Source organism: Equus quagga, chromosome 1 (assembly GCF_021613505.1).
Source record: "Equus quagga isolate Etosha38 chromosome 1, UCLA_HA_Equagga_1.0, whole genome shotgun sequence".
Taxonomy (NCBI): domain Eukaryota; kingdom Metazoa; phylum Chordata; class Mammalia; order Perissodactyla; family Equidae; genus Equus; species Equus quagga.
The window spans coordinates 138,983,912-139,010,774 of NC_060267.1; the positions used below are offsets into that span (position 1 = coordinate 138,983,912).

At 58.2% G+C, this 26,863-nt stretch overlaps 1 protein-coding gene across 5 annotated transcripts; it reads right to left on the reverse strand.

Annotated features, from left to right (window-relative positions):
* Positions 1-781: 781 nt before the first annotated feature.
* Positions 782-26,327, reverse strand: PTH1R (parathyroid hormone 1 receptor). 5 transcript variants are annotated; one of them, XM_046681149.1, is made up of 16 exons: positions 26,172-26,271; positions 23,908-23,964; positions 21,454-21,576; positions 10,770-10,872; positions 8,590-8,715; positions 6,741-6,851; positions 6,512-6,630; positions 6,250-6,344; positions 5,875-6,070; positions 5,195-5,348; positions 3,548-3,608; positions 3,143-3,209; positions 2,768-2,862; positions 1,952-2,093; positions 1,814-1,855; positions 782-1,305 (listed from the first exon to the last, which is right to left on the reverse strand). In XM_046681149.1, the coding sequence occupies exons 3-16, from the start codon at positions 21,526-21,528 to the stop codon at positions 928-930; spliced, it is 1,764 nt and encodes a 587-aa protein (XP_046537105.1). In that variant the 5' UTR covers positions 21,529-21,576; positions 23,908-23,964; positions 26,172-26,271; the 3' UTR covers positions 782-927. The 5 variants fall into 5 exon arrangements, with proteins under 5 accessions (XP_046537105.1, XP_046537134.1, XP_046537114.1 ...); XM_046681178.1 differs by lacking the exon at positions 21,454-21,576 and having other exon boundaries at positions 26,172-26,327; XM_046681158.1 differs by lacking the exons at positions 23,908-23,964; positions 26,172-26,271 and adding an exon at positions 22,594-22,730.
* Between the last annotated feature and the right edge of the window lie 536 nt (positions 26,328-26,863).

Consider the following 26,863-nt stretch of genomic DNA (forward strand, 5'->3'; position numbering starts at 1 on the left):
AGGGCCCAAGACTGCTGTGGGCAGGGGGCAAGTAAGGTGGTGGGTGGGTGTTGGGTAGGGATGCTTAGTGACCATCTTGGGTCCATATGAGTGGATGTTCTGAGTCTGGCAGACCCCCAACCTAGCCAGCCCTCTGGGCTCAGGCTCCTGGCTCCCCCACAGTTCCTGAGCCAGAGCCAAGACCGCAGCCTACCTTTCACTTGCTGGCCCTGGCACTCCCTCTGCACCGTCTGGTTGCTAGAGGCATATCAGAACCAGGGTGGGGACTGGGAGTCACATGTAGAGGGCTCTCTGAGTGGCCCAGCCTCCAAGGGGCACGGCATGGCCAGCAGACAGGCCTATAGCAGGGCCTCAGGCTTGGGGGCATGGCCATGGACCCAAAGAATGTCCTTTCAGTCCTGAGTGACCAGTGACTGGGGGCCAGCAAGCGGAGAAGCTGGCCCAGAGGAGTCCGGGCCAAAGGCAGCCTGGGTCGCCCTTGGGGCATGGGTACACTTGTGGGGAGCAGCCGAGGTGGCATCTGTGGCAGGGAAAGGCTGGGGCCCAACTCCTGCATGGGTCCACTGGCTGGCTGTGTGACCCCTGCAGACTTGAGCCTCTCTAGGCCTAGACAGCAGCCTCTCCCAGGCCCTTTCTGCTGGACTGTGCCCCAACCCCAGGGACCAGCCCATGGTTCCTAGGCCTCCTCATGAAGTGGGACCCAAGAACACTCCCATGGCTCCCAGCCCCCTCCCCTCCTGGAGTGAGTCCCCAGTTCAGACCACAGGAAGCCACACACTGCTTCCTTTTCCCTTTTCTTTTTTTTTTTTTTTCCTCCTGTTTTGTCCTCCTGGCCCTAGCCCTGAGTGGGCAACCATCCAACCACCCATCTCTTGGTCCATCTGTCTGTCGCCCTTATGTCCATAGGTCCAACCCCCAGGTCCCTGGTCACATGACTGTCTCCCACTCCTCCTGCAGCAGGGTGGGTGGCCGCTCTGGCACGGAGGCCTCCTCGTCCAGCCCTGAGCAGGAACCATTGAGAAAGCCATTGTCCTTGGGAGTGGCCACAGCAGGTGGTGTGGTCTGGAGGGCTGGGGCCCCTGGCTTGGTATGGCTGGGCAGCTGGGGGTGGCCGTTGGTGGTAGCAGCGGGCAGCAAGCGGGGGCTGAGGGACAGGCCAAGTCCCGTGCGGGGGCCTACATTGGTCACACTTGTGTGAGACACCATGGGACCGTAGCTGTAGCTGCTGCTCCCGCTGCGTGCCTTACGCTTGAAGTCCAGTGCCAGTGTCCAGCGGCTCCAGGATTTCTTGATCTCAGCCTGAACCTGGGATGGCAGTAGGAGGGTGGGTGTCAGGTGTGCCCCTAATCCCACTGCCACATGCCCCCCCAACCCCAGCAGTGCCCCCATCCCTGTTTCTACAACAGCACTGAATGGAAACAAGAGGCATGGGGTATTACTGGAAAATTCCAAGGTCCAGTAAAATCCCGTCTTCCTCAGAACATGGTGCCCGGCTGGAAGGTTTCTGACACACCCAGAATCTGCAAGGCTCAAGAATCTGCAAGGTGGCTGAGTCATTCAATCTGGGTTACAGAGAATTCAACCTTGGGGTTGGGAAGACACTTGGCTATGCCAGAGGTTGAAGAGCCCAGAAATCCTAGCACATCTGAGCCTGAATCATCTGGAAAGATGTCTCTCTGCCTTCAGAACGTCCTCAGGGATGTTCTTGGAGGAACAAAGAAGAACCAGGTAGGAGAATGGAGGGACAGGACTTAGAGAACCCCTGGCACTTCTGTGTCCTCCCTGCCTCGCTCCACTGCAGCCCACTGCTTACCTCGCCATTGCAGAAACAGTATATGATGGCGACAAAAAATCCCTGGGGAGAGAGGTGTATAGGTTAAGGCCCACAGCAGCGTCCCCTGCCCCTTCGACCCCTCCCACCCTCGGCCTGGCCTCGGCCAGGGCTGCGCACCTGGAAGGAGTTGAAGAGCATCTCGTAGTGCATCTGGACTTGCCAGAGCGTCCCTGAGACCTCGGTGTACGGCGTGGCCATGAAGACGATGTAGTGGACGCCAAAGAGCGGCATGAGCACCAGTGTGGATTTGAGCAGCTTCCTGGACCAGCAGGGCAGGTGGGTCAGGGCTGAGCCACTTCCTCTCAGCAGGCACTATGCCACCTCCACCTGCCAGCCCCAGGCTCCAGAAGCCACTAAGGGACCCGAGGCTCTTGCCACCAGCAGAGGACAATCCAGTTCACCTGGGACAGCACTTTGTCATCTCAGCAAAGTGTTAATAGGGCCCCTGGTTCTGAAGTGTCCTAGAGTGGACCATAAATTATATGTCACCCTGTCCCAGGGCTCTTTGCACCTGCTGGTCCCTCTGCTGGCACTCACTCTCTCATGGCCTTACCTCATTATCTGATACCCCACTCCTCAGGTTTCAGCTGAGCTACTGCCTTCTCAAGGCCACCCACTACCCACCTGTCCCTTATACTCCTTGCAACCAGTTCTTTGAGGAGAGATCTGGGTTTGTCCTGCTCTTGCAAATGCCAGCTCTAGTGCAGGGCCTGGCACCACGTGGCCCAAGTTGGCTTTGGGGTGCCCCAGGGGTCTCAAGAGGCCGGGCAAGATCCCGGCATGGCTGGGCAGGGCCAGCCAGGGAGTCAGGAGCTGGGTCCTTCCCTTGAGACAGGCTCATTCTTGGGGCCTCCATCTTTGCTTTTGTACATGGCACTGGGATTTGATGACCCCTAAACTCTGAGGAGCCTGGGCATGGCAGGCGTGGCTCACCGGTACTGCTGCCGCGTGTCACACCGGCCGGCATTGGTCTCCCGCAGCTTGGTGGCGAGCACCCGGACGATGTTGATGAAGAGGATGAAGTTGAGCTGGAGAGTGAGAGGGCTGCGTCTCAAGGCTGCGCTCTAGCAGAGGGTGAGGGCAAGGACTCTGGGACCCAGGCCTGCCCAGGCTCTGCTCTGCCACTGCATCTCCAGGTGGCTCCATGGGCCCTCAGTTTCCCCATCTGAACCATGATGGGGATCAGCTGCTTCTCAGGCCTTATGGCTCTGACCCTGGGGTCCAAGGAAGCCTCTATAGTCTGTCAGGGGCTGGTCCCTGGGCCTGTGGTCCACACCCCCACCCAGCCCTGTGGCCACCCCTGCTCACCACAATGGAGGCTAGGATGGGCACCTGGATGATCCACTTCTTGTTCCCAGAGCTCAGGTCCCAGCACCTGGGGGAGGTTGAGCCATCATTCCCCACCCCCTCCTGTCCCCACCCTGAGCCTGCCCACAGAGAGACCCCAGAGCTGCTCTGCTCTGACAGTAGCCATTGGGGACAAAGGACAGGGCAGTGTCTGGTGTGGCCAAGCCTGAGGCCTCTTTTGAAGTAGCCTCCTGTGACCCTGAGGGAGTACTTGGATCAAAGGTGGACTGAAAACTCCTGAAGCTGAGGCCACTCAGGGCCAGGGTACAGGAGGCCCCCTTATATGCTTCACAGAGGAAGAGGGTACCAGGGGTGTTCCTGGCCTGTGTCAGAGCCCCTGGCCCCCTTCTCCCCACCTGGACCTACCCAGTGTTGGCCAGGGTGGCTCTCACACTGACCCACACAGTCACGAAGATGGCAGGCAGACCTGTGGGCGCAGAGGGGGACAGCATGTAAGGGACTGTAGATGCTGTCCACGATGTCTCCCTCCTCAGCCCGCCTTGCTGGTCCCATTCCCCTCAACCCTGATGACCCCCAGCCTACCCCATCACTGTCCCTGACCCCCTCACCCTGGGCACGTGGGCTGCTTGGTGACAGAGCCATACTCTGGCACGTGCTGCCCCAACAGCCTCCCCTCAGGGCTCCAGCCCTCAGGACCCAGTTCCACCCTCTGCCCTCATCTTGGTTCTGCATCTCCTACATGGGCACACCGGTTGGGCACATAGTGAAATAAGGTATCACTACCTCATCCATGCCCAGTCCATTCCCCCTCCACCACCGCCCCCTGAAGCATGCTGCTCTGAGCTGAGGTCTCTATCAGGAGGGGGCCTATTATAGCATTTTTCTGTCCCAGCATGCCCCCCACTCAGTTTGAAAGGTCCTAGCCCCCATGGATGAGGCTGGATGGTGTGAGGGTTGTCATCCCAGGCGGAATAAAGGGCCACAGGGGGACCTTGTTGTGCCCTGGCCTAAGCCAGCTCAGATAGCACATGGTAAATCTGAGTGAGCTTTGCCTCTAGAAGGGGAGCCCAGGTCCCCACCCTCCACCCCCTCACACTTCATTCTAGGCCTGGTGCACCCTTAGGAGGGGCAGAGTATGGCCTGGGTTTATGGTAAGAAAAAGAGCTATGACATTCCCATGCCACAAAGTTCTCTGTGCTCCCTGATCTGCATGTTTTCTGCCCACCATGACACCCTCTAGCCCTAGAGCCTGCGTCAGTTCCTGGACCAGGCCCAGGTCTCCTGCAACTCTGGGATTTGCCATGGGTGAGGTCAAGGTCAGAGTGTGTGCCCTGGAGCAGGGAGGCTGTGGCTCTCGATCTGAGGGCCTCTGGGTGCTGAGCACAGGAGGGCTCCCGCCACCCGGCCTACCCCTCTGCAGTCTGGCCAGTTGCCCCGGAGCCCAGCCAAGCTCTGGAGCTGCCAACAATAATGGACAATTATCGGTAACTCGATCCCAGAGCCCGTGGGGGAGGAGTGCAGCGCCCCAGCAACCGCTCTGCAGGGGGGCTGCCGAAGCCCAGATGATACTAAGAGTGCGGGCCAGCGGCTCTGGGCCACGGACCCTGCGGGCAGGATGGCAGTGGCATGGACAGCTCCACGCAGTGAGGGGATTGGTGGGGAAACAGGGCTCAGGGTGGAGGGAGGATCACAGATCCCAACTCCTGCCCCAGGCTCACCTGTGACCCGAGATCCCACTCTGATCCTGAGCTGAATCTTGATCTGAGAGTGCCCCCTCCCTCTCCTGGTCTGAGCCTGAACCCCAGGTGAATCTGCCTCCAGGTGAGCCCCAACCTCAGGCTGGGCCAGCCCCAGGTGAACCTCTGGCCAAGCCCTGTTCTCTGAGCCTGGGATGGGTCAGAGTCACAGAAGGGTGGGCAGGTGGCCCACCTGCTGCCCCAGATCCAGGATGGGATATGCTGTGTGGACGCCTTACCCTCAGGGGTACCCTCTGACCCAGCCACCAATGGTCCCACCCTTGCCTGCACCTCACCGCCCTCCATGCCTGCATACCCCAGCCGAAGACCGTGAAGCCCCATAGGTACTTCTTCTCTGAGAAAAAGGCCATGAAGATGAGGCTGTGCAGGTACAGCCCCTCCACCAGAATCCAGTAGTAGTTAGTGGCCAGGAAGTAAAGGAAGAAGGTCACAGCCACCCGGCAGCCCACCTAGGATACCAGCTGGTATTAGCCAGAGGGTAGGGTCTGCATCTGGGGAAGTTGGGGCTGGGTGGGAGATGGGCAGGGAGGGGTGTGCTGGTGAGATAGGACAAATGATGCTAGTCAAGCCAGGGAGGAAGGGACAGGCTCTGTTCAAGGCTTAAGGGTAGGGGCTGAGGGGGGTGTGTGTGGGGAATCTTGCCAGGGGCAAGAGGGCACTCACGACAACGGCAGGGGACAAGGTGAAGAGGTGGGGTGGTTTGGGGTACTGGGCTGACACAGGAGTGTTGATGAAAGTGCCAGGATGGGAGGCACTCACAAAGCCCTTAGCAGAAGGGACTGGAAGCAGGGCTGAGGGGTAGGAGGGACAGTGAAGTGGGTGTGAACCGCCTGAAGCCAGTAGTAGCAAGAGACAGGCAGGGGTGAGGGCCAGGCTGGAGGTGTCGGGGCACAGCAGGGTGGGGCTCCTGCAAAGCCAGTGGTGGCAGGGGGCCCCAAAGCCTGGGGACGCCAGGGGGATGCGGGGGGCACTCACGTAGCCGGCAGCAGAGGCGGCAGGCGGCAGGGGTGCCTGAGCGATGGCGCGCAGCTCCTCCTCGGTGAGGCGTTCAGCCTCATCGAGCGTGGCGCCCGAGTAGAGCACCGCGTCCTTGACGAAGATGCTGACGGCGCGAAGCATGAAGGACAGGAACAGGTGCATATGGATGTAGTTGCGTGTGCAGTGCAGCCGCCTGTGGGGCGCACATCATCGTGGGTTGGGGTACGGGGACGCGCAGAGGGTGGGCAGGAAGCCGGGTTGTGCGCCGTAGGTAGGGACCCCCGGCAGGGCTAGGGGTGCAGCGAAGGCTTAAGGGAGGAACCATACCTCGGTCCCGCCCAGGCCCCGCCCACCTCGGCCCGCCCCGCCTACCTAAAGTAGGCCAGGATGAGCACAGCCACGGTGAGGGAAGCCAGCGACACGGAGTAGCCCACGGTGTAGATCATGCCCAGGCGGTCAAACACCTCCTGTGCAGGTGGGAGACACCGTCAGATTCCTGGAACTCGGGCGGAGCATCAGGTTAAGGGTCAGAGGCCAGGTTAAGGTTGCTGGAGGAGTCAGGACTAGGTGGGTGTCACTAAAGGGGTGGGGTGACCTTATGGGGTGGTCAGGTAGGAGAGGGGAAGTCTCGCACCCGTTCACGAGTCTCATTGGTCAGGAACTTAACACACTCGCTGTAGTTGGCCCATGTCCGGTTGTGCCCCGGCACCAACTCCCAGCTGCCATTGCGGTCACAGCGTCGGTAGGCATGACCTGCAGGGCCGTGGGAGGGTCAGGGCAGGCAGAGAAATCCGGAGCCACTGAAGCCCTGAGCTTGAGTCCTGGTACCCCAGTGATCCACCCCCTACTCCAGCCTGCCTTACCTTTGTGATTGAAGTCATAAATGTAGTCGGGACAGGGCACAGCCACCACCTCACCTGGTGCCCCCAGCGGCCAGCACAGGATGTGGTCCCACTCGGGCAGGCAGGGGCGCCCTGTGCCCACAGAGACAGACAGACAAGGTGGGGGACACCAGTCAAGTCCATGGTTAGTGTCCCAGAGGGATGAACACACCTGTGGTGGTTGACTCCCTCAGGACAAGTGTGCCCCAGGACTGGAGAACTCAGGCCTGGAGCATTCTGGAGAGAAGGTTTTTGAGCTCTTACTCCCTACTGTGCCCTGCACCCACCTGGCCTCACAGAATTCACTATAGCTCGTGTATGCAGGTACTGGCACTGGCCCTATTTTCCAGATTCGCTGGCAGAGGCCAAGAGAGGCGAGTGACTTGCTGAGGTCATGCAGCCCAGGGCCCAGTGCTCGGCCTTGAGCCAGGCCTCTTTCTTTTTTCTCTGCTGTTGCTCCCATCTTCCAGGTGTCCCTGGAGAAGGGCAAGTTCCCAGGCTAACTCTCCCTCTGAGAGTGGAGCTCCCTCTGAGCTGAGAATGGCTCCCTACGTGACCCTTGCTCAGGGACCATGGACAGGAGGCAGGAAGTCTGGTTTCCAGTGCCAGCTGGACTCCCTGGAAGCTGCCGACCTCATGCAGGTGTCCGCCCTCTTTGCACTTCAGTTTCTTCCCTGCAAACTTGGGGTTAACCATATCAGCCTGCGCTTCCACCGCCATCCCAGGCCTGCCCGAAGCACCTGCTGTGCGCCTCCCTCAGCGGCTCACTCGTGGAGAGGGACGCAATCCCCCACATCTAAGTGCTAACTGTGGGATTCAAGGCAAGGTGACACATCCCACTTCAGGGCCCCAGCCTCACAGCAGAAATGCTAAGTGACCTTGAAAGGTCCCCAGCCTCTGAATCTTCTCTGTTCTACCCCCCAGCTCCCTTCTTTCTGCCTGCAGGGCTCCAACCACAGGGCTCTCCAGCCACCCTGGAAGGCTGCCTTGACGGCTGGACCCACCCCAGCTTGGTGAAAGACTCTCTGTCCTGGGCACCATATTCCCAGCCCCGCCTGGCCAGGCCCACAATTCCCTCTGGTCCCTGGAGAGCCACAGGGTGACCACAGCCTCCCAGATGTGGCCCATCTGAAATCTGCTGCCCACCCAGCCGGTTCAAACCGGCCCTGTGGCTGCAGCCTGGGCTCTGTGTTTGTCTCTCCTCACCTCCCTGAGGGACAACGCAGCCCCGCATTTCCCTCCCTCTCTTCTCTTCTTCCCTCCTTGTCCCACTGTCTCTGGCCCCACCCCTCCTCGGCCACTCTCCTCTCCTGCTCTGCCTCTGTGGCCCACCTCACTCTGCGTCTTGGTGCACCTCGTCTGACACACTGAATCCCAGACCCTCAGTTTGTGCCTCCTGGTCCTCTCTATCTCTCCCTGCCTCTCTTTATCTCTGGGTCTCTCCCAGCTGCTCCCTGTCTCTGTGAATCTCTCTCCACGTGCCTCTGTCTGTCTCTGTGTATCTCCCCTCTGTGTATGCCCTTTGTCTCCGGGGTTCACTGCCACCTCTCTCCATGAGATGGGCTGTAGCCCTAGGTCCACCCCGGGGGGTGCGGGGCAAGTTCTCTGCCCACATCTCCCCAAGCCTGAGCCCATCCAGCTTGCCTGCCCCCTTCAAATGCTGCCCCCTCGGCTCTGTCTCCTCCCAGCTCCTCTTTCTTGGGCAGGAGGCCACAGCCTCTTCCTTTCCACAAGAGCTGAGGAGCATGAGCTCACTGATGGGGACAGAGCAGTGGGATGGGTGGGGCCAAGCCCGTCTCAGATGGATGCATGGAAGTACAGACAGACGTACCTCGGTGCCTGGGGTCCTCTTTGTCCTCCTCAGACTCAGGGTAGAGCTTCCCAGATGGCTTCTCTTTCCTGGGCTTCCCTGATGTGGATGCGGATGCCCATCCCTTGTCTGATTCCATTATGTTGGCTGGAAAAATCAAGGTAGTTATGGCTGTCACCTGTGCTTGGGCAGGAGACCCAGGGCACCCTCCTACCCCTGACCCCCCTTTGTACAATTAGGGTTGTCCCTGCCCTGCTAACACCCAGGTGGCTGGGAGAGCTGAGATCACAAGTGAGGAAGTGCATTATAAATTGTAAAGTGCTTGCCAGGTGCAGAAGTAATCAGAGGAGATGGACACTGCCAACAAGGGGTTTCAAATGAACACCATGCGGTGTGGGGCCAACTAGTGGATGGAGCATTAATGTGGGTAAGACATGGGTAGAGGTGGTATCCTCAGACCCAGGAGTTGGAGCTAGAGTCCACACAGGAGGCGAAGGCCCCACCAGGGGGCGCATGGCAAAAGTAGACAGTAGTGGTGATATCAAGGGAGGTTAAACAGTGAAAATGAAGCCGAGCCAGAGTGCTGTGCAGCTCAAGAAGCGGGTGGTGTGGAAGACAAGAGCAAGAGTGTGCAGTTGTCAAGGGTGGACAGACAAATCTACCTACCCTGTCCCCTGCCCTAGGATGCTTGAGTAAGGGGTGCACAGCTTCCACAAGGGACCCTGGAGGCCCTCCATCTGAGATGGGGCCTGGCCTTTCTCTCCATTGGAGAGATGCTTGAGGTCTCTCTTCCTTCCTGAAAAGGCTTCCTCATTATCTGACTTGCATCCCTTCAGCTACAGCCCAAGCCAGGGCCTCCTGGCCCTCCCTTGACGGGGTTTGTGGCAACAGTGGGAAGCTGAGTGCAGACACTCCAGGATGGAATGCCTGTGTCCATTTTCTTGCCTGCAGCCTTGGGCATCAGTAGGGTGGGGGTAGCAGGATGGAGTGGAGCAGGAAGAGAGGGGCTCCATCATGAACAGAGAGGGGGTAGGGGATGCCTCCAGGCTTCCACAACCAGGAAGAGGGATGGATTCAGGACCCAGAGTGAGGGGGGGCCCCCTGACCCTCTAGACCCTGATGTGACTGGGGCAGGGGACCAGGGAGCCATTAATGGGGCCAGTGTGGGTGGGGCTTTGATTGCAGAGACCATGTGAGTCCCTGTGAGTGTAAGCAAAGTCCATGTGCTACAGAGTGTGGGTCTCTGTATGTGCTTATGTCCTGGGTGTGCATCAGCATCCTCCCCCAGGAGTCTAAGGGCCAGCCCAGGGGAGGAAGCTTGTTGGGCAGTCATTCAGAGCCTGGGCCTCTTCCAGGTTGAGATAAATCAGACACACATCAGAGGCCTGGATGGGGGCTAATGAGGCCCTATCTCTGCTTCCAGGAAATAGACTCAAGGAAGAGACCAGCCTGAGATGGGAGTAGGAACTGTGGAGTCAGGTGCACAACTGCACACTCTTGCTCTTGTCTTCCACACCACCTGCTTCTTGACTTACACAGTGCAGCTCTGGCTCAGCTTCATTTTCACTGTTTAACACTCCCAACTTCACAGTGGCAGAGGGTCCTATGGAGATGCTGTGCTGGTGGGCGGAAGCCCTCTCTACCCCAGGCCACGCCCCCTCTCCCAGACAGTGGCCATGACTGACAGAGTCACAGATACCCATCCCTATCCCTCTATCCTCCTCCCATCTAGCCCCACGGACCTTCGATTCTCCCGACCCTGGACACCTCTGCCTTGCCCTCTGCCCAGGTGGCCTCCTTCAAAGACCTACTCATCCCTCTGGCTCTGCCTTGGATCACTGCTCTGCAGGAAGCTGTCCCAGCCCGCCCCATTGGGGTCTGGCACTCTAGTCAGTGCTCCTGATCCTGGCATGTCTCACTGGATCTAAGCTGGTTGGGGGTGATTCTGACTTTATACTGCCTTACCCCCACACTGGGAGGGGAAACTCAGCACATCTCTGAGCCTGCTGACTTTGATCTTGCCTGACCCACCCCACTTTTGGTCCTCACTTTGGCCTGGCCCGCCTTTACCCGGCCTCACCCTCCCCTAGTGCCACTTGGTTCTGCATCCTGGGCTCACACCTTTGTCTGACCCCTCCTTCTCCTGACCTTGCCCCCAGATCCTCCTCCTTTGGCCCCGCCCCATCCAGCTCTATCCCCACCTGGCTTCTGCTGGACTTCTTTGAGCCGCTTCTCACATTGGGCCTGGGCTCGGTGTAGCAGGAAGATCTGCTCCTCTTTGGTCATGACGTCATCTGCATCCACCTACCAAGCCAAAGGTCAGACCACATACTGGACTTCCCAGAGCAACAGCAGGTCCCACAACCATCCCAACCTCCCTAAGGGATTTCCCCCTTTCCAAAGGCCCTGACTCTACAATGTGGGAAATCTGCCTTATGTAGCTCCCATTTTACAGATGGGAAGCTGTCACTCCAAGGGGTAGGGCCTGTCCTACCAAAGGGAAGAGAGGGGGAGGGGGAGCTGTCCCCTGCCTGCCCGCTAGTAACCCCATAGGCTGTAGCCACTGATATTCCCTGTCCAGTCTGTTCCCCAAGGGTACATGGGAAAGGGATGGAATGTCCCAGGATGGATCCTCAGAGGATCCTGGCTGTCTGCTAGGGACCTGGGTGGGGAGGGGGGTGGATAAGGAGTGGTGAACTCTGGGGAAACAAATTGGGCCTGGATTCCTTCAAGTCCTAGTGCCCTGGGGGACCTTGGGAGACACCAATTTCCATGCTGGCCCTCTCCCCAGGCAATGCTTTCCCCAGTGAATGGTGAGTGCCTCAGCCCCTCCCACCCTTGTGGTCCCAAGAGAGGGAGGATGGAGGAATTGCTGGCAAGTGGTCTGGGTTGGGCGGGCACTTCTGTGCAGGCTGTGGGTGGGAGCCACCCACATCCCATTGCTTATCTGGAAGCTCCCTCCATTCAAGCAGACCATGTGCTCTGATGATGTGGACAGGGCTTTGCTCCTGCTGTTCCCTCTGCCTGGAATGTCCTTCCTTCCAACCTGCACACCCTGGACATTGGCTGCCACCCACTGTGATTCACTGGCATTATTTTAAGGGGACAGGAACATCATGGGGATGAGGGTGGGGTCTCACCTGAGCCTCTTTTCCCCTGACTTAGGACTGGAAGAGAGTCAGAGGATAAGGGCAGCATCCTGCCCTGGGGACAGCTCAGTGTGCCCTAGCCCAGCCACCCCCATGAATGGGACCCACAAGAGGTTAGTGCATCCTCTCAGACCCCCTCGCCCCCCGGGGTCAGGGCCGCATCCCCTCAGACCCAGGACAGTGACATGCTCCTTGAGACCCCTCAGACCCAGGGCAGGGCTGTGACTGCTCTGACTTCACAAGGCAGATCCTGGTCCCCTTAGCGCCTCAACAGGCAGAGCTGCATCCCCTCTGACATGCCCTGGCAGGGCGGGAGAACCAGGAGGAGGCAGGGAAGGAAGGAGGCGGGTCCAAGGGGCGGGCACCAGCGGGTGGGGGCGGGCTGGCCAACCGGGCGAGTCAGGGAGCCTGGCTGCAGGGAGAAGTTAATTGACCGCGTCTCTTGGTGGCAGCAGCAAGGGCTTCCAGGGCCAAGGAGTCTCCAGTTGGCTCGGCCGGACTTGGGTTCTGCTGGTTTCACTTAGCGGAGGCGAGTGCGCGTCTTTGCGCGTGCGCGTGTGAGTGGCGGCGCATCCCCGCGCACTCACTGTCAGGCCGGTGTGTGCACTTGTGTGTGCCCCTGTCTCTGTGCATTCTCACGTGGGGGTTGTCCAGCATGCACGTTTGGGATGTGAGCCTGAGGTTATCTGTGAACGTGCACGTGTACATGTGTTTCTGGTCAAAGGTCTGCGAGTGTATGATGCGGTTGCTCCTTAACATGTCTGTCTGAGTGTCCATGCTTCTGCGTGTCTCTGCAGTCTGAGTTGGACCCTGAGATCTCAGCTGGACCCAACACCCATGGGCCTCCAGAAAGGGACAGAGCAGATTCCCATGTGCTGGCTGCTACCCCCCCACAGCTCCTCTATTCTGGCCTGCTTCCTCAGCTATGGCTGAGCAGGCTGGGGCTGCAGTGGCCACAAGGGGGATGGGGCTTGAGGGAGGACAGCTAGGGCCTGCCCTAATGGGGGGGGGGGGGGGGGGGGGGCCGGCTCCTGAAGTACTCTTTGTGCCTCCGGCACTGGGGATCCAGGCTGCTGAGGGGTCTGACCCCTGTGTAGCTGCCCGGCCCACCCCACCCCCATTACAGCACCCCTTCACTACCATTTCCACTGTTGCAACTAGTACCTCCCTCAATAACCGGCACCAACAACCATCATCAATTGACCAGCACCACCAACACAACCATCACCACCACCACCATCATCACCACTACCCCCATCACCACCACCACCACCACAACCACCAATATTATCAGCAGCAGGAGCAGCAGCACCATTACCACTATGAGCACTAACTACTGTTACCATCAGTATAACCACAGTTATCACCATCAGCGTCATCGCAACTGGGAGAACATCATGACCATCATCACCACCAGTGCTATTTCCACCAGCACCATTACCGCCAAAGGCAACATTAAGACCATCACTGCCATCACCAATGTTGCCACCAACCCCATAACCACTGTCAGTACCACCTTTGCCATCGTCTTATCCTTGTCCCATTCCCATGTCCCCTTCCCCACCACCCCTTCTCCTTCTGCCCACCGCCATCTTTCTCAACACAGATAATGTACCATATTTTGTCCAGCTGATGGAAAGCTCCTGAATGACTGACTGAGGCTTCCACCAGCCCTCTCTATAGACAGACTAACCCACGTATGTGACTGAGGGTCACAGCTGATGGCCTAGATGAAAGGCAGGCAGTCAAGGGTTGAAAACAGCCTGTGTGGCAGACAGACAGACAGGTGTGCTAGCTGGGTGATGACCAGGAACTGACCAACTCTCTCACAGGCCCAAAGCATCTGCTCAGCCTCCACCGACTACTGTTGGCTTCACCCTCTCCATGGCCCAGAGGGGGCATACTCTCCTTTCTGGAGTCTCGTTTCCATGGTGGGTCTGGGAATGCCCAGGAGAGGGGAAGGTACGTGTTTCCAGCACCCCATGGCCCCCAAACTCCTTCATTCATCCTCAGGGACAGAGGCCCCATCTCTGGCCTCTCTGAACTGTAGGACCCATTTCTCTGTCACCCAATCAGGGCTGAAGTGCCATTGCAGCAAGAGGAATTCGGGCCAGAGTGAAGGAAGCACTTTCCCAATGAGAGGAGGACAGCTCCAAGCCAGTGCATTGCCACTTGCCCTAGAGTGCAGCTCCCCTGGCTGGAATGTTCACCCCCGCTCCAGCTGCACCCTCTCCTCATCCGAGGAGATTCTGCCACCAGCACTGGAGCTTGAATCCCACCTCCACCACTGACGGGCTTTGTGTCTTGGGAAAGCTGCTTAACCTTTGTGCCTCAGTTTCCCACCTGTAAAATCAGGATAATGATAGGGCTGTTGTGAGGATTAAATGAGGTACTGCATGAAAAGCCCGGGCAGGAGTGGTTGCTATTATTGCTACTGTTAGCAGCAGCACCAAGTCATGGCTCCCCATGCTGACTATGGGGCCCCCTGCAGCCAGGTGCCGTGGGTGCCCCCAGACTGGGGACCCAAAGTGGCAGGGGGAAATTGTCTGGGTAGATGACTGAGTCCAGGGGGCTGCAGGGAGGGGCGGATGGGAGGTGGGACACCAGGGAGGATTTGGAACAGGGAATACAGGACTTCCTGCAGGGTGAGGTATGGCTGGCAAGCTTTTGGGGTAGAAGGACATCCTAATAACTCCCTGCATTTCTGGATCTGCCCTGGACCCACACGAAGATTCAAGGTCACTGCCATGCCCCGCCAAGCTTGGGCTTGAGGGACAAGAGGGCCCTTCCTCTGCCTCTGCTCTGAAGAGGCTTTCTTTCCTGGGGGTGCCTAGGAAAACGCTGACAGCTCTTGTTCTCCTCCTTGCCTGGCGACTTCGTCTGCTGCTCCCTCCCCCGACCCGACCAGCCCCTCTCCCCCTGCAGAGTTTGGATCTTCTTACCCCAGCTCCTGGTGCAGGGGACTCAGACTTGCATCATTTTAGATCCAGAGAGTCTGCAGATCTTGGGTCTCAGGGGTGAGGACTGAGGGACCTGGGGCTGGGTCACAGCCTGGGGTCAGTTAGTCCACACCCACCTCTAATGGGGCCACCAGATCCTGGCTGCAGGTGCCCCAAATCCCCCCCACATCCCTCTTATGGTCTTGGGTTGGGGCTGAGTTCCCCTAACCTAACCATTGTAGGGCTCGACTTCAGTGTCCCCCCGTGTAGCACACTTTCCCCATGTTCAACCCCCCAACACGGAACCTTCCTGTGTGCACATGTGTGCATGATGTGCAGCTCATGAACATGCAGGGGATGCGCTGATGACCTGACCTTAACCCTGAGCTGGGGGAACAGGGAGAGAGGCAGTCTGGGAGCACTGAGCGGGTGTTTGTGGCACTCCAGGCAGGGTGCAGGTTGGGGCTAGAAGCCAGTATGTTATTTACAAACATAGAAGCTGCTGTCCCAGGGAGAGAGTAGTGTGTGGTCAAGAGGCCCGGATGCATTTCTCATTTCCTGAGTTCAGAAGCCCAGAGGAGGATAAAAGCCATCTGCTCACTGCCCCTCCCGCTGGGGAGGGGTGGGGGAGGGGCAGGGCAAACAGCTCTGTGTAACTCAGCTCCCAGGGAGACCCCTGAGGATGGTGTTGGAGTTGGGGATGGCAGTGATGGTGGCAGGGGGGGTGGAGGTGAAGACAGTGAGGTGGCAATGTCAAGGCTGGTGATGGTAATGGAGGCGTGATGGTGACACTGGTGATGGAGAAAGCCAGTTCCATGCCACTGACCAAATGAGGGCCACTCCTCTCCATTCCTCTCCTAACTGCCAAATTCCACACATTTGCTGTCTGTGATCCCAGACATCCCTAAATTCTCCTCCTCCAGGCAAAACAAAGGAAGAAATACAAGGGATCCTTCTTCAGCTGCTGACACCTCTGCCTCTGGGAAAGGGGCTTCTTCCATTGGTGTTAGCCCCCGATGCCCTCTTGGGTCATCTCATCCCTCCCTCTATCGGGGTTCAGCCTAGTCTCCTTGGGGGAAGGTGGCTGTTGGCTTCTTGTTTCCCTTTAGAGAAAGCAAATCTGCCTGGGTCATCCCTGGACCTCTCTGCCTGTTGACACTAGCCATTGCCCCTGGAGCTACTAACCACACCTCTTTCACCTTCCACCACATCCCATCCTACAGACAGGGACACTGAGGCTAAGAGTCACAGTGAGAAAGAAGAGGGCCAGGACTGGAGCTAAGGTCTGCTTGACGTGAAGCAGAAACCCTGGAGGAAAGGAAAGAAAGGACGAAGGACCCAGCCACACGGACCCCTAGTGCCAGCCTCAATACCAGCTTTCCACAGGGTCCTTCTGGGTTATATCTTTCTCTGAGTCAAGGAAGCCCCTCTTTGCAGAGCACCTAAGGCAGCCTCCAAAGAGGTAATTCGGGGGGGAGGTAGACGTGGAGGTGATCAAATGGTGATGGTGTTGGTGATGGCAGCTTGTGCTCAGCTCTAACTGGGCAGAAGACAGTTGTGCCCTGGTTATTAGAAGCAAGGAGAGTTTGTGCCTCCAGAAAAGCCATAACGAGAACACCTTGACTGACAGGAGACCCCTTCGTGACCTCCTGGCCTTCCTGCACCTCCTCTCCAGGTTCCACTACTGGGACCTGTGCTGGCACCCCTTAATGTCTCCCATGCCAACTGGCTAGGAACTGCTCCCCACCCCTTGCTGCCCTCCGTTGTCCGGCTGGTCCTAGCAGGCTGGGACGGGCTCCTTGCCGGGGACACTCCTGCCCCGCCACCACTGACAAGTGCTGACTTTTCCTCCCCCTCGCCAGGCCTTCCTGAACAGGCTGCCTGTGTTCAGGGCTGGGAGGGGCTGGGGGGAGGCACTGTGACGCCTCTCATCCTGGCCAGCGTGGACGCCTTGGGGGCAGGCGGTGGGATGGAGCCTGGGATGGCGGAATTGGCTGCTAGGACCCCGTGGATCTTCACAAGCAGCCTCTACCTGGGCTGGGGGACCAAGGCCCAGAAAGACAGGATGGCCTAACCTAACCATAGCCGGGTCAGCAGAATAGGATCCCCCCAGGTCTCACCTCTGCACAAGGCTGGTCCCAGAGCTGGCACTCTTAAGGGTCTGGAGGTTCTGATGTCTCTGTGAATCTGAGAAAAACTTTGCCCCTCTCCCTGTCACACTATATTTTGCAGACAATTTCAGGGGTCTGCAAAACCCTCATCCCACCATTTCTTTTTCCTGGGGACTCTCTGCGAACAAGCTGCCTTCCTGACATGGTGGCTGGACCAGAGAGTGTCCCCAGAAGGCCCATAACAGGAATCTGGGGGAGGCCGCTTGACGCCTCATTAAAACATTCCGAAGAAAACCCAAGTTCCCGGGAGGGTTTGGCCCCCTCCTGCTGCTCTGTCCACAGACAGTTCCCAGAGCTGGGGGAGGGGGGGTTTAAAGGCAGGTGATATAAAAAGCTTCAACAAATCAATACGAAAAAGACAAATAACCCATAGAAAGATGGGTAATGGCTTTGAGCAAGCTCTTAGAAGATGGACAATAAACCAACATAAAGTCCAAAAGCTCACTGGTAATTGGCAAATTAAAATGACAAGAGACACCATTTTTCACCTATCAGAGTGGCAAAGGTGAAGAAAATCCTTATCCTAGCCTATGAGACAGAGGGCGTGGGAAGATGCCCTCCGGGTCACTCCTGGTGGTATGAGTCTAAACCAGCACCGGCTTTTTAGAGGGCAGTTAAGCCGTGTCTATTAAAGTAAAAAATGTGTATGTTCTCAGACCCAGCAATGACAGAATCTAGAAATATCCTACACGGGGATAGGAGAGGGCATTTCAAGGAGCGTCCCTGCCACCATCTGGAAACACACACACACACACACACACACACACACACACACACGAAAGTTATGCAGAAACGATCTAAATATACATTCCTAGGGACTGCCTAATGAATTCCAGATTCTAGAATACTATGCTGCATTAAAAAAAGATAGATTTACACTTACTGACCATAAGATCTCCAAGACACACCTTTAAGCAGAAAAATGCACATTGCAGAGCCCTATCTACAAACTGATAACATTTATTTAAAAACAAACAGAAAACACAACAAAACTATCTACTTTATATGTACACAAGAAGTACCTTTTGAAAACAGAGAAAAATGTCCGGGAGGACATCTCCCACCCAGACTGTTAAAAATGATTTTCCCTAGACGGGAGAAGGAGCTTGGGAGTAATCAAGGATGAATTCTGTTTAATCTGTACTATTTGGCTCATTTATAAGAAAGTACATATTCAAGTATTAGTTATGAAATTAAAAATAAGAAAATAGGGGCCAGCCCGGTGATGCAGCAGTTAAGTTTGCATGTTCTGCTTCGGCAGCCCAGGGTTCGCTGGTTTGGATCCAGGGTTCGGACATGGCACCGCCTGGCACGCCATGCTGTGGTAGGTGTCCCACGTATAAAGTAGAGGAAGATGGGCATGGATGTGAGCTCAGGGCCAGTCTTCCTCAGCAAAAAGAGGAGGATTGGCGGCAAATGTTAGCTCAGGGCCAATCTTCTTCAAAAATAAATTAATAAATAAATAAAAATTAAATAACAGAAGGATTTTATTTTTAAAAAAGGAAAGAAAGAAAGAAAGAAAGAAAGAAAAGGAAGAAAAAGAAAACCCAGCCTGGGACACAGGGCTCTTCTGCCAGCATGAGCCCTCACCCTGCTTTGGAGGAAGAAGCTCAGTGCAAGAGTCTGAAGACCTGGGTTCAAATCCCGCCTCTGCCACAGACTCACTGTGTGAACCTCAGGGCTCTTTCCCATAAAATGGGTGAACGCATGGAGTGAAAAACCATTTGTGATAGTGTCTAGCTCAGAATCTGGGGACAGTCACTGCTCAATACATGTTGGTTCCTTCCTGTCTTTAAAAGTGAGCCTCGTGGCTGAACTGCTCCTGGAGCAGGCTGCAAGGGTCTCCAACATTCTCACCCACCACAGTCTCTCCTGAGTCGGACCCCAAGGTCACATCTCGACATTCAAGGTCTGCCTCCTACACTGACCTTCACCCTTTCCCACTGCAGTCTCTCCTTCACATGTGTGCATGCTCAGGGTGTCCTTAGGATGAGGCATCCCCAACGATAACACCACCCCTTGGCCCCCTACTCACAATCTGTGGGTCCATCCCTTTCTCCAAACTTCACTCCACCTGATCCCCAGCCTCACAGTTACTCTTCCCTGTAAGGCACAAGATGGACCGGCTGAGTCTGGCCACAGCCAGTGTCCTTCCAATGGGATGATTTTTGGTCCCCCAACCATGAGGTCCCTGGAGATGTGAGCCTGGTCCTGGGGTGGCTGGGCAAGCAGCATACAGTTTTGGTGACAGAGGCCATCAGCTGAGTTTGGTGGGCTTGGTGGGCACCAGTGCACATGTGGGTGGGAGCGGCAGCCCCTGCATTCAGAAGAGGCAGCTGGCAGGCTATCAGTCTCTCCCTGGCTCCAGCTGAGCCCAGGGGGCCTGCATGGTATCAGGTGACCCTATCCTCTAGCCCTGAAGCCAGGGAGGCTCCAGTGCACTCCGAAGTGTCCAGCCACAGGTCCTCAACAAGGTCCCAGAAGAGACTCAACCCTGGCATCCCTCCTCCTGCCCTGCCCTCAGCCTTAGGCCAGGGAAAGCCAGGCAAATTCTCCCCACGTGCCTTAGCTTCCCCAGAAATCAGTATGGGGCTCTGGGACCCGTAACCCCCCACCACACACACACACACACACACACACACACAGAGGCACACAGCTTAGCATTTGGTTGGCATGCAATAAATAATGGTCATGTTGGTTGTGTGATTTACGTTAGTTAAAAAACAGGGACAATAACAGAACCTTTCTCAGAAGGTTGTTATAAAGATTAAAATAGTTAATATTGTAAAATGCTTAGAACAATGGAAAGTGGCAGTACAAAAGCATTTATTAAATAAAAATAAGAAAACAATAGACCTGGGTGCACATGTGCTCACAAATGCACACATACATGCACACACAACTATGCTTCTGCAAGTCATGTGCAGACCCACAGTTTCAGACACACAAACTCACGTGGACTCCGACGCTCACCCTCACACAGACCCAGAGAATGCCATGCCAGAGCCCCCGAGAGCCCTGGGCACAGATGTTACTCTCAGGGCACCCATACCCATCACCCTGTCTACGCCTCCACAGTCACATGCACACGTATGTGCACACAGACCCGCTGGCTGGCTCTGCACAGTGGCTGTGCTCACACACCCCAGAAGGGGCCCTGGGAAAGGTGAGCCTGGCCCCAGGGGAGGGTGGGGAAATGGCTCTGGGCCGTAGCATTTACCACTGTTTGGACCATCTCTGAAACTCGGTTTCTCCATCTACAAGCTCTTGTAAGGGGCAATGTCTCTGGCTTTCAGGAGCCAGAGTCCTAAGGGGATGGGTACCAGCGGGTGGGGTGTGCTGAGACCCACAGAGGAAAGGAGAGTCTCAGATCAGGGGATTCTTAGGCAAAAGTTTCTTTCTTGCTGTCTTTTTACAGATAGGGAAACTGAGGTGTGGAGAAGAACCACCCAAGGCTATGCAGGTATTAGGCAGAGGTGGAAGAATCCCATAGCTCCCGCCTTCCCACTTTTGGCTCTGCCTAGGTAGGGAGCTGGTCAGGAGAAGGAGGGTGCCTGCTTGTCTTTCTTTCTAGAAGGCAGATGCCCCCACCTGGGAGGAGTGGGGTAGGGGGGGTGGCAGCAGGGGTCTTGAAGTCAGACACACAGGCAGACAGCCTCCTCAGCTATGGGCTGGTCCCCTGGGATAGGGCTGCTGTGGGATCTGACTGACTCCCCAGGAAATGGACCCCAGACCCTGGCCCAGGATGAGGAGGGTGCTGCCCCTCCGTGTCTCCAGCTCTTGAGCTTTCCCAGTCTCTCCCTATTTTTCTTTGCTCTTCTTGGTCTGTCTATGCTTCCCGCTCTGGGGAGCTCTCATCTCTACCCGTCTTTGTCTCTGTCTCTCTCTTCCTGCTCTCTAGCCTTATCTCCCATTCTGTCTCCTTCTCCCTTTGGTTCCCTCTTGGCTTCTGCTCTCAGGAGGGTACAGATGGGAGTCCCGCCACCTTCCCAGAGTTCCCTGACTCACAGTCCCCCTCCAGTGTGTTTCTCCTATAGGAGTGTTCTGCAAAGTTAAACCTCCATCCCTCCTCCGTGCCACACCACACTCGCCTCCCCGGGCAAACAGCTTCCATTCTGGGTAAAGCTGGGCATGAGTGCATGTGTGTGTGCATGCATGCGATCACAAGAGCTGGAGGGGGTCCCTAAATCCTAGCCCCCACCTGGGTGGTTCAGAACTCAGACTCACAGCCGTGTGTTCCAGATTGCAAACAAAACTTGCAGAAAACACAGGCCCCCACAAAAAGTCTGTGGGACCCTACATCAAGGCCAAACCCCAGTATTCCGCTGGATCACACTGTCATCTTCCAGGAAGACACAACCAGAGCAGGGGTGCTCATAAAAGCAAAAGCTAGATTTCCAGACCTGAGACCCCAAACCCAGGCTTCGGAAATAGGGAGACCTTAGGAGTCTGGAACCCAGAATCCAGACATCCCAGAGGTAGCAGGCATCGAGGATCCCGGGTGAGGGGGGACCCCCACCCAAAGTTCAAATTACTTGGGGAACCCATGACTCTGGGCCCTGGACCCACCCCAGGGACCCCAGAGCAAGACCGCAGCCTGTCCTGGAGTGCCGGCGGGGAACTTACCAGCGCATATGCGGAGCTGAGCACGGGGCAGCAGAGCAGGAGCGCCAGGCCGGGCGCGATCCGGGCGGCCCCCATCGCCACTGCCTAGGGCCCCGACCCTCGGGCCAGCCACCGCCGCCGGCCCTGGTGTTGGTGGTGGGGTACAGAGCTGCGTCAGGCCCGGCTGCCCCGCCCACGCCCGGGCCTAGGGGACCCCGGCGGCCCGGCGGCCCGAGGCCCCGGGGCCCGGCGCGGGGCCCATGCGCCGAGGGCGAGAGAGCGAGCGAGCGCAAAGGAGAGAGGGAGGGAGGAAGGGAGGCAGCCGGGGGCCGGCCGGGCGGCGGGCGGGCGCCGAGCGCTGCGGAGCTGCCCGTCTGCCTCGGAGCGGAGAAATCACATCCATATGGCCGGGCCCCCCGCCCCCGGCCCGCCCCCCGCGCTCCCCCCGCCCCCCCCGCGCCGCCTTTCCTTTCTTTTTTTTTTTTCTTTTGGGGAATTGGGAGCTGTGGCTTCGCCCCACGCCCAGTGGGGGAGGGGTCGGGGGAGGGGTTGGGGTCGCGGTCTGCGGGGGGCGAACGGGCTGTTATTTTTAGCTCCGCGGCGAACGCAAGTAGGGGGGCGGGGCGGGGCTGGGGGCGCGTTTTCAGCCGCTCGCGGTGTGCAGCTTGGGGACGCGATCCCAACTTTGCAACGACACTGACCCATTCGGTGATCGAGCCGCCAGCTCCCTGCCCCTCGGCCCGCTCAGATCCCCATCCCGTCGGCGGCCGCCTCCAGTACCCCCTCCCCATCTTCGGCCGGAACCCCGCCTGCGCCCGCGCCGCTGGAGCGCGCCTGCGGCCGGGACGCTCTGTCCGTCGGCCTGTCTGTCAGTCCGTCTCTAGCTCCCCCGGCCTTGGCCTCCGTTCTTCCAGCAGCCCCGAGCTCCGTTTCGGTCACTCCCTCGCTCCCTCCCTCCCCTCCTCCTTCTTTCTCTACGAAAACATTTGCAAGTTTCCAAAAAAGCCACGGAGCCGAGCGGCGCGGGGCTGGCGACTCCACCGGGCTCCGAGGAGGCGCCGCCGACTGACATCGAGACAGACCAGCCCGCCCGCCCGGTCAGGTCACCCCCACCCACCTCTGGCCCCCTCCCCTTGGCGCCAGCCCCCAACCCCGACTTACTCCGAGCGCGCCGCCGCGGCCCCCGCCTAGCCATGGATGTCGGGGACACCCCGACAGCCTCCCCAGGACAGCGCCCCGTCCGCGGCCCCGGGGGTACTTCATGGAGCTCTCGGGATCCCCCCCTGGCCGGCCTGGCCTCCAGCGCCCCCCGCCCGGCCGCCGCTCGGAGCCGCCGCCCGCGGAGCGCGTCCCTCGCCTCGGCGTCTGCGCTCCCCCTCCCCCCGCGCCCGGGCGCCGCTTCCCTCCCCCGCGCCCACTCCGGGCCTCTCCCGCCCCCGCCTCCCCTCCGTCGCCTTCCACAAGGGTGTGTGGAGCGGCCGAGCGGACGGAGCCCGGTGCCCCCTGCCCCGGGACATTTTCTCTAGAGGCCGCGGCCCGGGGTCGCACAGCGGCGGGATGTGAGTGTGGAGGGAACGGGGCCCGGGAAGCTCTGACATCGGGGCTCGGGAACGTGGGCCCGGACGCTGCCGCCGCTTGATTCTCTTCTCCGGGAAGGCACAGACGTTATTTTTTCTGATCGTCCGGCCCAGGCTGGTGAACAGGGGCCCTCAGCCGCGAAGAAGCAGGCCCTCTTCACGGGAGGTACCCCGCGCCCCGGCCGCGGCGCTGCTCGTTCGCCCCCGGGACTCCCGCTCGAGCTGGACCGGGGTCCCCGGGGAGGCTGCTCGGCCGCCCGCCCGGAGCTTGGCTCCGCCGCGGCCCTCCCGCCCCGCCCCGCCCTCTCCTGGACCCCCAGGCTCGGGAACCTCCCGAGTGGGTCGGCCCGCTGAGCCGGAGACCCGCCCCCGCCCTTGCTGGTGTCTCCGGCCTCACGTCCCTTTCTCTCCCTCCCCAGCCTCTCCCCGGGTCCAGGTCTCTCCGAGTCCCGACCCATCCAGACGCCGGCCTCGCCTCTCCAGCTCCGCCCCTGACTCCACCTCGGGCGCCTCGAGGCCGCAAGACCCGGAGCTCAGCCCGGACCCCCGCCATGGGGCTCCGCCTCCCTCTCCCACCCCTTCACACCCCCAAAGGCTTTTGGCCGGCTCTGGTCCACTCGGGACCGTCAATTCTGGGGAAGGGCGGGAGGAGTCTTTTGGGGCAGGGGCTGGACAGGGGCGGGACTTACTTGGGCCGGGGAGGGACCACTGGAGTGCTAAGAGGAGGGGGCCTCAGACCCCAAGCCTACTGCCTCTCAGTACCAGGCGGCGAAGCTGAGGTGCAGGTTGGGCCTGGGGATTTCTGGAGCGGAGGGCTTTAAGGAGGAAGCTAATGTGACTGTCAGGGCCCTGGGAAACATCGTCGGGGCTGAATGGCAGCCCCTGCTCACCCGCTTACCAATAGTGTATCCTGGGCAGGACGACTCTCCCGCTGTCTGGGTCTCAGTTTCCTCATCTGCAAAATGGGGAGTTGAACAACTGATTCACAGGACACTTTTCATTGTTTTGGTGCATCTGAGGGTGGGTGTGCAGACCCATATGGGCTCTGGGGCTCCCCAGACTCAGCTTGTAGAAATAAGCTCCCCCAAACCCCCAAACCTGTTCTTCATCTCTGGTATGGCCCCTCCCCTCAATGTGAATGGGTCCCCAAGCCCAAGCCCTGAGGCCACTGGAATCCAGCTGTAGCCAACCCTCCTGGCAGCCCACCTCTCTCCAGGCTCAAACCCACCCGTTTCCCAGACTGAACCCACAGCTGTTTTTTCCATACATTTCTATGGCCATACCCTCCTTTGTGCCCCATTACGCTCAAGTTTCTTGTCCTGGTGTTTAAGGAATGTGTCGTTTAAGGCAGTTTCCTCCAAAGATAACTATCTCCAGGAGTACTGTCTATGAGACACCTGGCCTTCTCCCCATGTTCACTCCCCTGCCTGGCTTTGTAGTATTCTCTCCCAGGATTGCGCTCCTCTGCCTGATGTAGAGGGCTTCCCTCCCTCCTTGTGCCCCCATTTGCTCCATTACGCGGGCGGCTGGGATTTGGGGTCTGCCCCCTATCGTGTGTGGGCTCTTTGGGAACGGGAACAGAGGCCCAAATGACCAGAGTGGGCACCTAAAGAACACAAGTGGTTCTTCAGTGTTATATTTTGATGATCTCATCTTTATGTCTGTTCTAAGTGGTTCTCTTCTAAGTTTTATGGTTTGATGACTACTGACCAGTGCCCTACCTCAGTGATAGCAAAAGAACATTCACGGAGGGGTTGGGGGAACTGAGGGGCTCATGGAGGGAGTCCTCCTCAGATTTGACACCAGGAAGCTTGAGATTGGGAAGCAAACAATATTTGTACTTAGGAGGACCAGGGAGGGCTGTGAATAGGGCTGCAGAGAGGGATCTGATGGGTTCCGGGCCCCTAAGGGTGTTCCCTAGTCATAACTCATGTGCCTCACCCCAGAGTCCCCTGCTGGACATTCCTCCACTGCAGGTAGGGCCCCTGATCCCCTAACTCACCCCCAGGCCTCTGGTTAAAGTGCCACCATGGGGGTGGGGGTGTCACACATTAACTGGTAGCACCCCTATGCCTGGCAAAGGCAGCCTGCCCTTTTTGACAGGGCCCCAGGGTCAGTTTCTGGTCAGTTTCAGGTCAGTTTCAATGGAGTTTGGAAAGGCCTGGTTGGGGGTGGAGAGTGGGAATGAGTCCCTGTGAGGACGCCCCTCTCTGATCCCTAGGCTGGGGCCTAGGAGGAGGAGCCAAGCGGTCACTGGAGCTCAGAACTGGAGCAGCGGCCCTAGGCTGACAGGCCTCTGCTACCACCACCGCCAAGGGGAGTAGGGCTCTGGCCAAGGTACACAGCCCCTGGGGCCAGGGTGGGCACCAGACTCAAACAGGAAAGACAGCAGCTCAGCTCTCTGAGCTCTACAGCCTGGCCTCACTCCCTCAGAAAACCCCTTGCCACAACCTGCGGGCTCTCTGGGAAAACTGGCCCGCAGACCCCCAACACTTCATCTCCCAACCTTAGCCCCAAAGTCAGCCCGAATCCCAATCTCAACCCTGATCTCAGACTGACCTTTACCCCCAGGCTGAGTCCTTATCCCATTCTGACCTCTAACCCCTGGCTGAACCCTGACCCCGGGCTGATCCTCCACCAAGCCTCAATCCCAGACTTCTCTCAGGTTCCAGGCCACTCTGGAAGCTTTTCAAGGCAAGGGGCTGGTAGGGGAGGGGATGGCCAGGCCGTAAGTGAACCGAGGTGCCACTTTTACAGCCATTTCGGCTGCTCATAAACACCCCCCACCCGGATGAGTCACTGGAGGCTCCCACAGCAGCTGGCCGCTGGGCAGCCCCCTCCCCTTGCAGCAGGAAGCCTGGCTTTCTTGCTTCTCAGGAAGATGAAGGGAGGGACACCAGGGGCACAGGGGACCGGGAGGCTCTGCCCCAGGTGAGGAGCTCTCCTGGGGTGGCTGGGGGTGTGGGCTTCCTGTCCTTTCTGATCACATGGTCACAGGCCCCCTGCTGCGGTAATGGCAGATCCACAGACATCTCCATGCAGAGGTGCCTTGTCTGCCCCACGGCACTGCACAGGTACACACACACTAACCCATTGGGGTGCCACACAGCCTTGCCCTCCCAGCTGTGCTCAGATCCCAGGGCTCCCCTAGACCCCACTCACCTGGAGCTCACAAGGCCTTCCAAGTAGGGCCTGTGGCTGCAGAGTAGACTCAGGTTGGCCATGGGGAGGCCATGATATAGTCCTGAGCAGCTTCTGTGGTTCAGGCCTAAGCAAAGATGTTTCTGTCCGGGACAGGAAAAGGCCTGAGTCAGAGCTTTCACTTAAAAAGAAAAATTAATTATTTTTTACCAAGCCCTGCACCAGCCTAGGACTTTGTCCCAGCCCCCTGGTCAGGGAGCAGAGGCAGGTCGAAGCACACCAGTGTTCAGGTGCCCTGGGCTGGGCTCTCCTCCCCCTCCGTTGATCTGCCTGCCAGACACCCAGGCCAGCTCAGCTCCTCAGGTGTGTGTGTGCCTCAGTGGTCCTCTCCCACCCTACCAAGCCTCTCTCTGACTAACTCTCCTTCTGTCTCTTCCTGTGTCCCTGTCTGCCCCTTCTGGCCTTCAGAAGTTTCAGGCCATCACAACGTATGAGCACAACCCCCATGAGTGACTTCATTCAAGTTTTGGGCATGTGGAGAAATCAGATAGAGGCTGAGTCACAGGCAGGAAAACAGACCTGAGAAGGTCTGACCTCCCAGCGTTGGGTACCCAGTATCCCCCAGCCAGGAGAGATGTGGGAATCCTCATTCCACCCAGCCTTCTTCTTGACCCCTGCAGCCCCACAGCCACACCATATCTGACTCCTTGTCC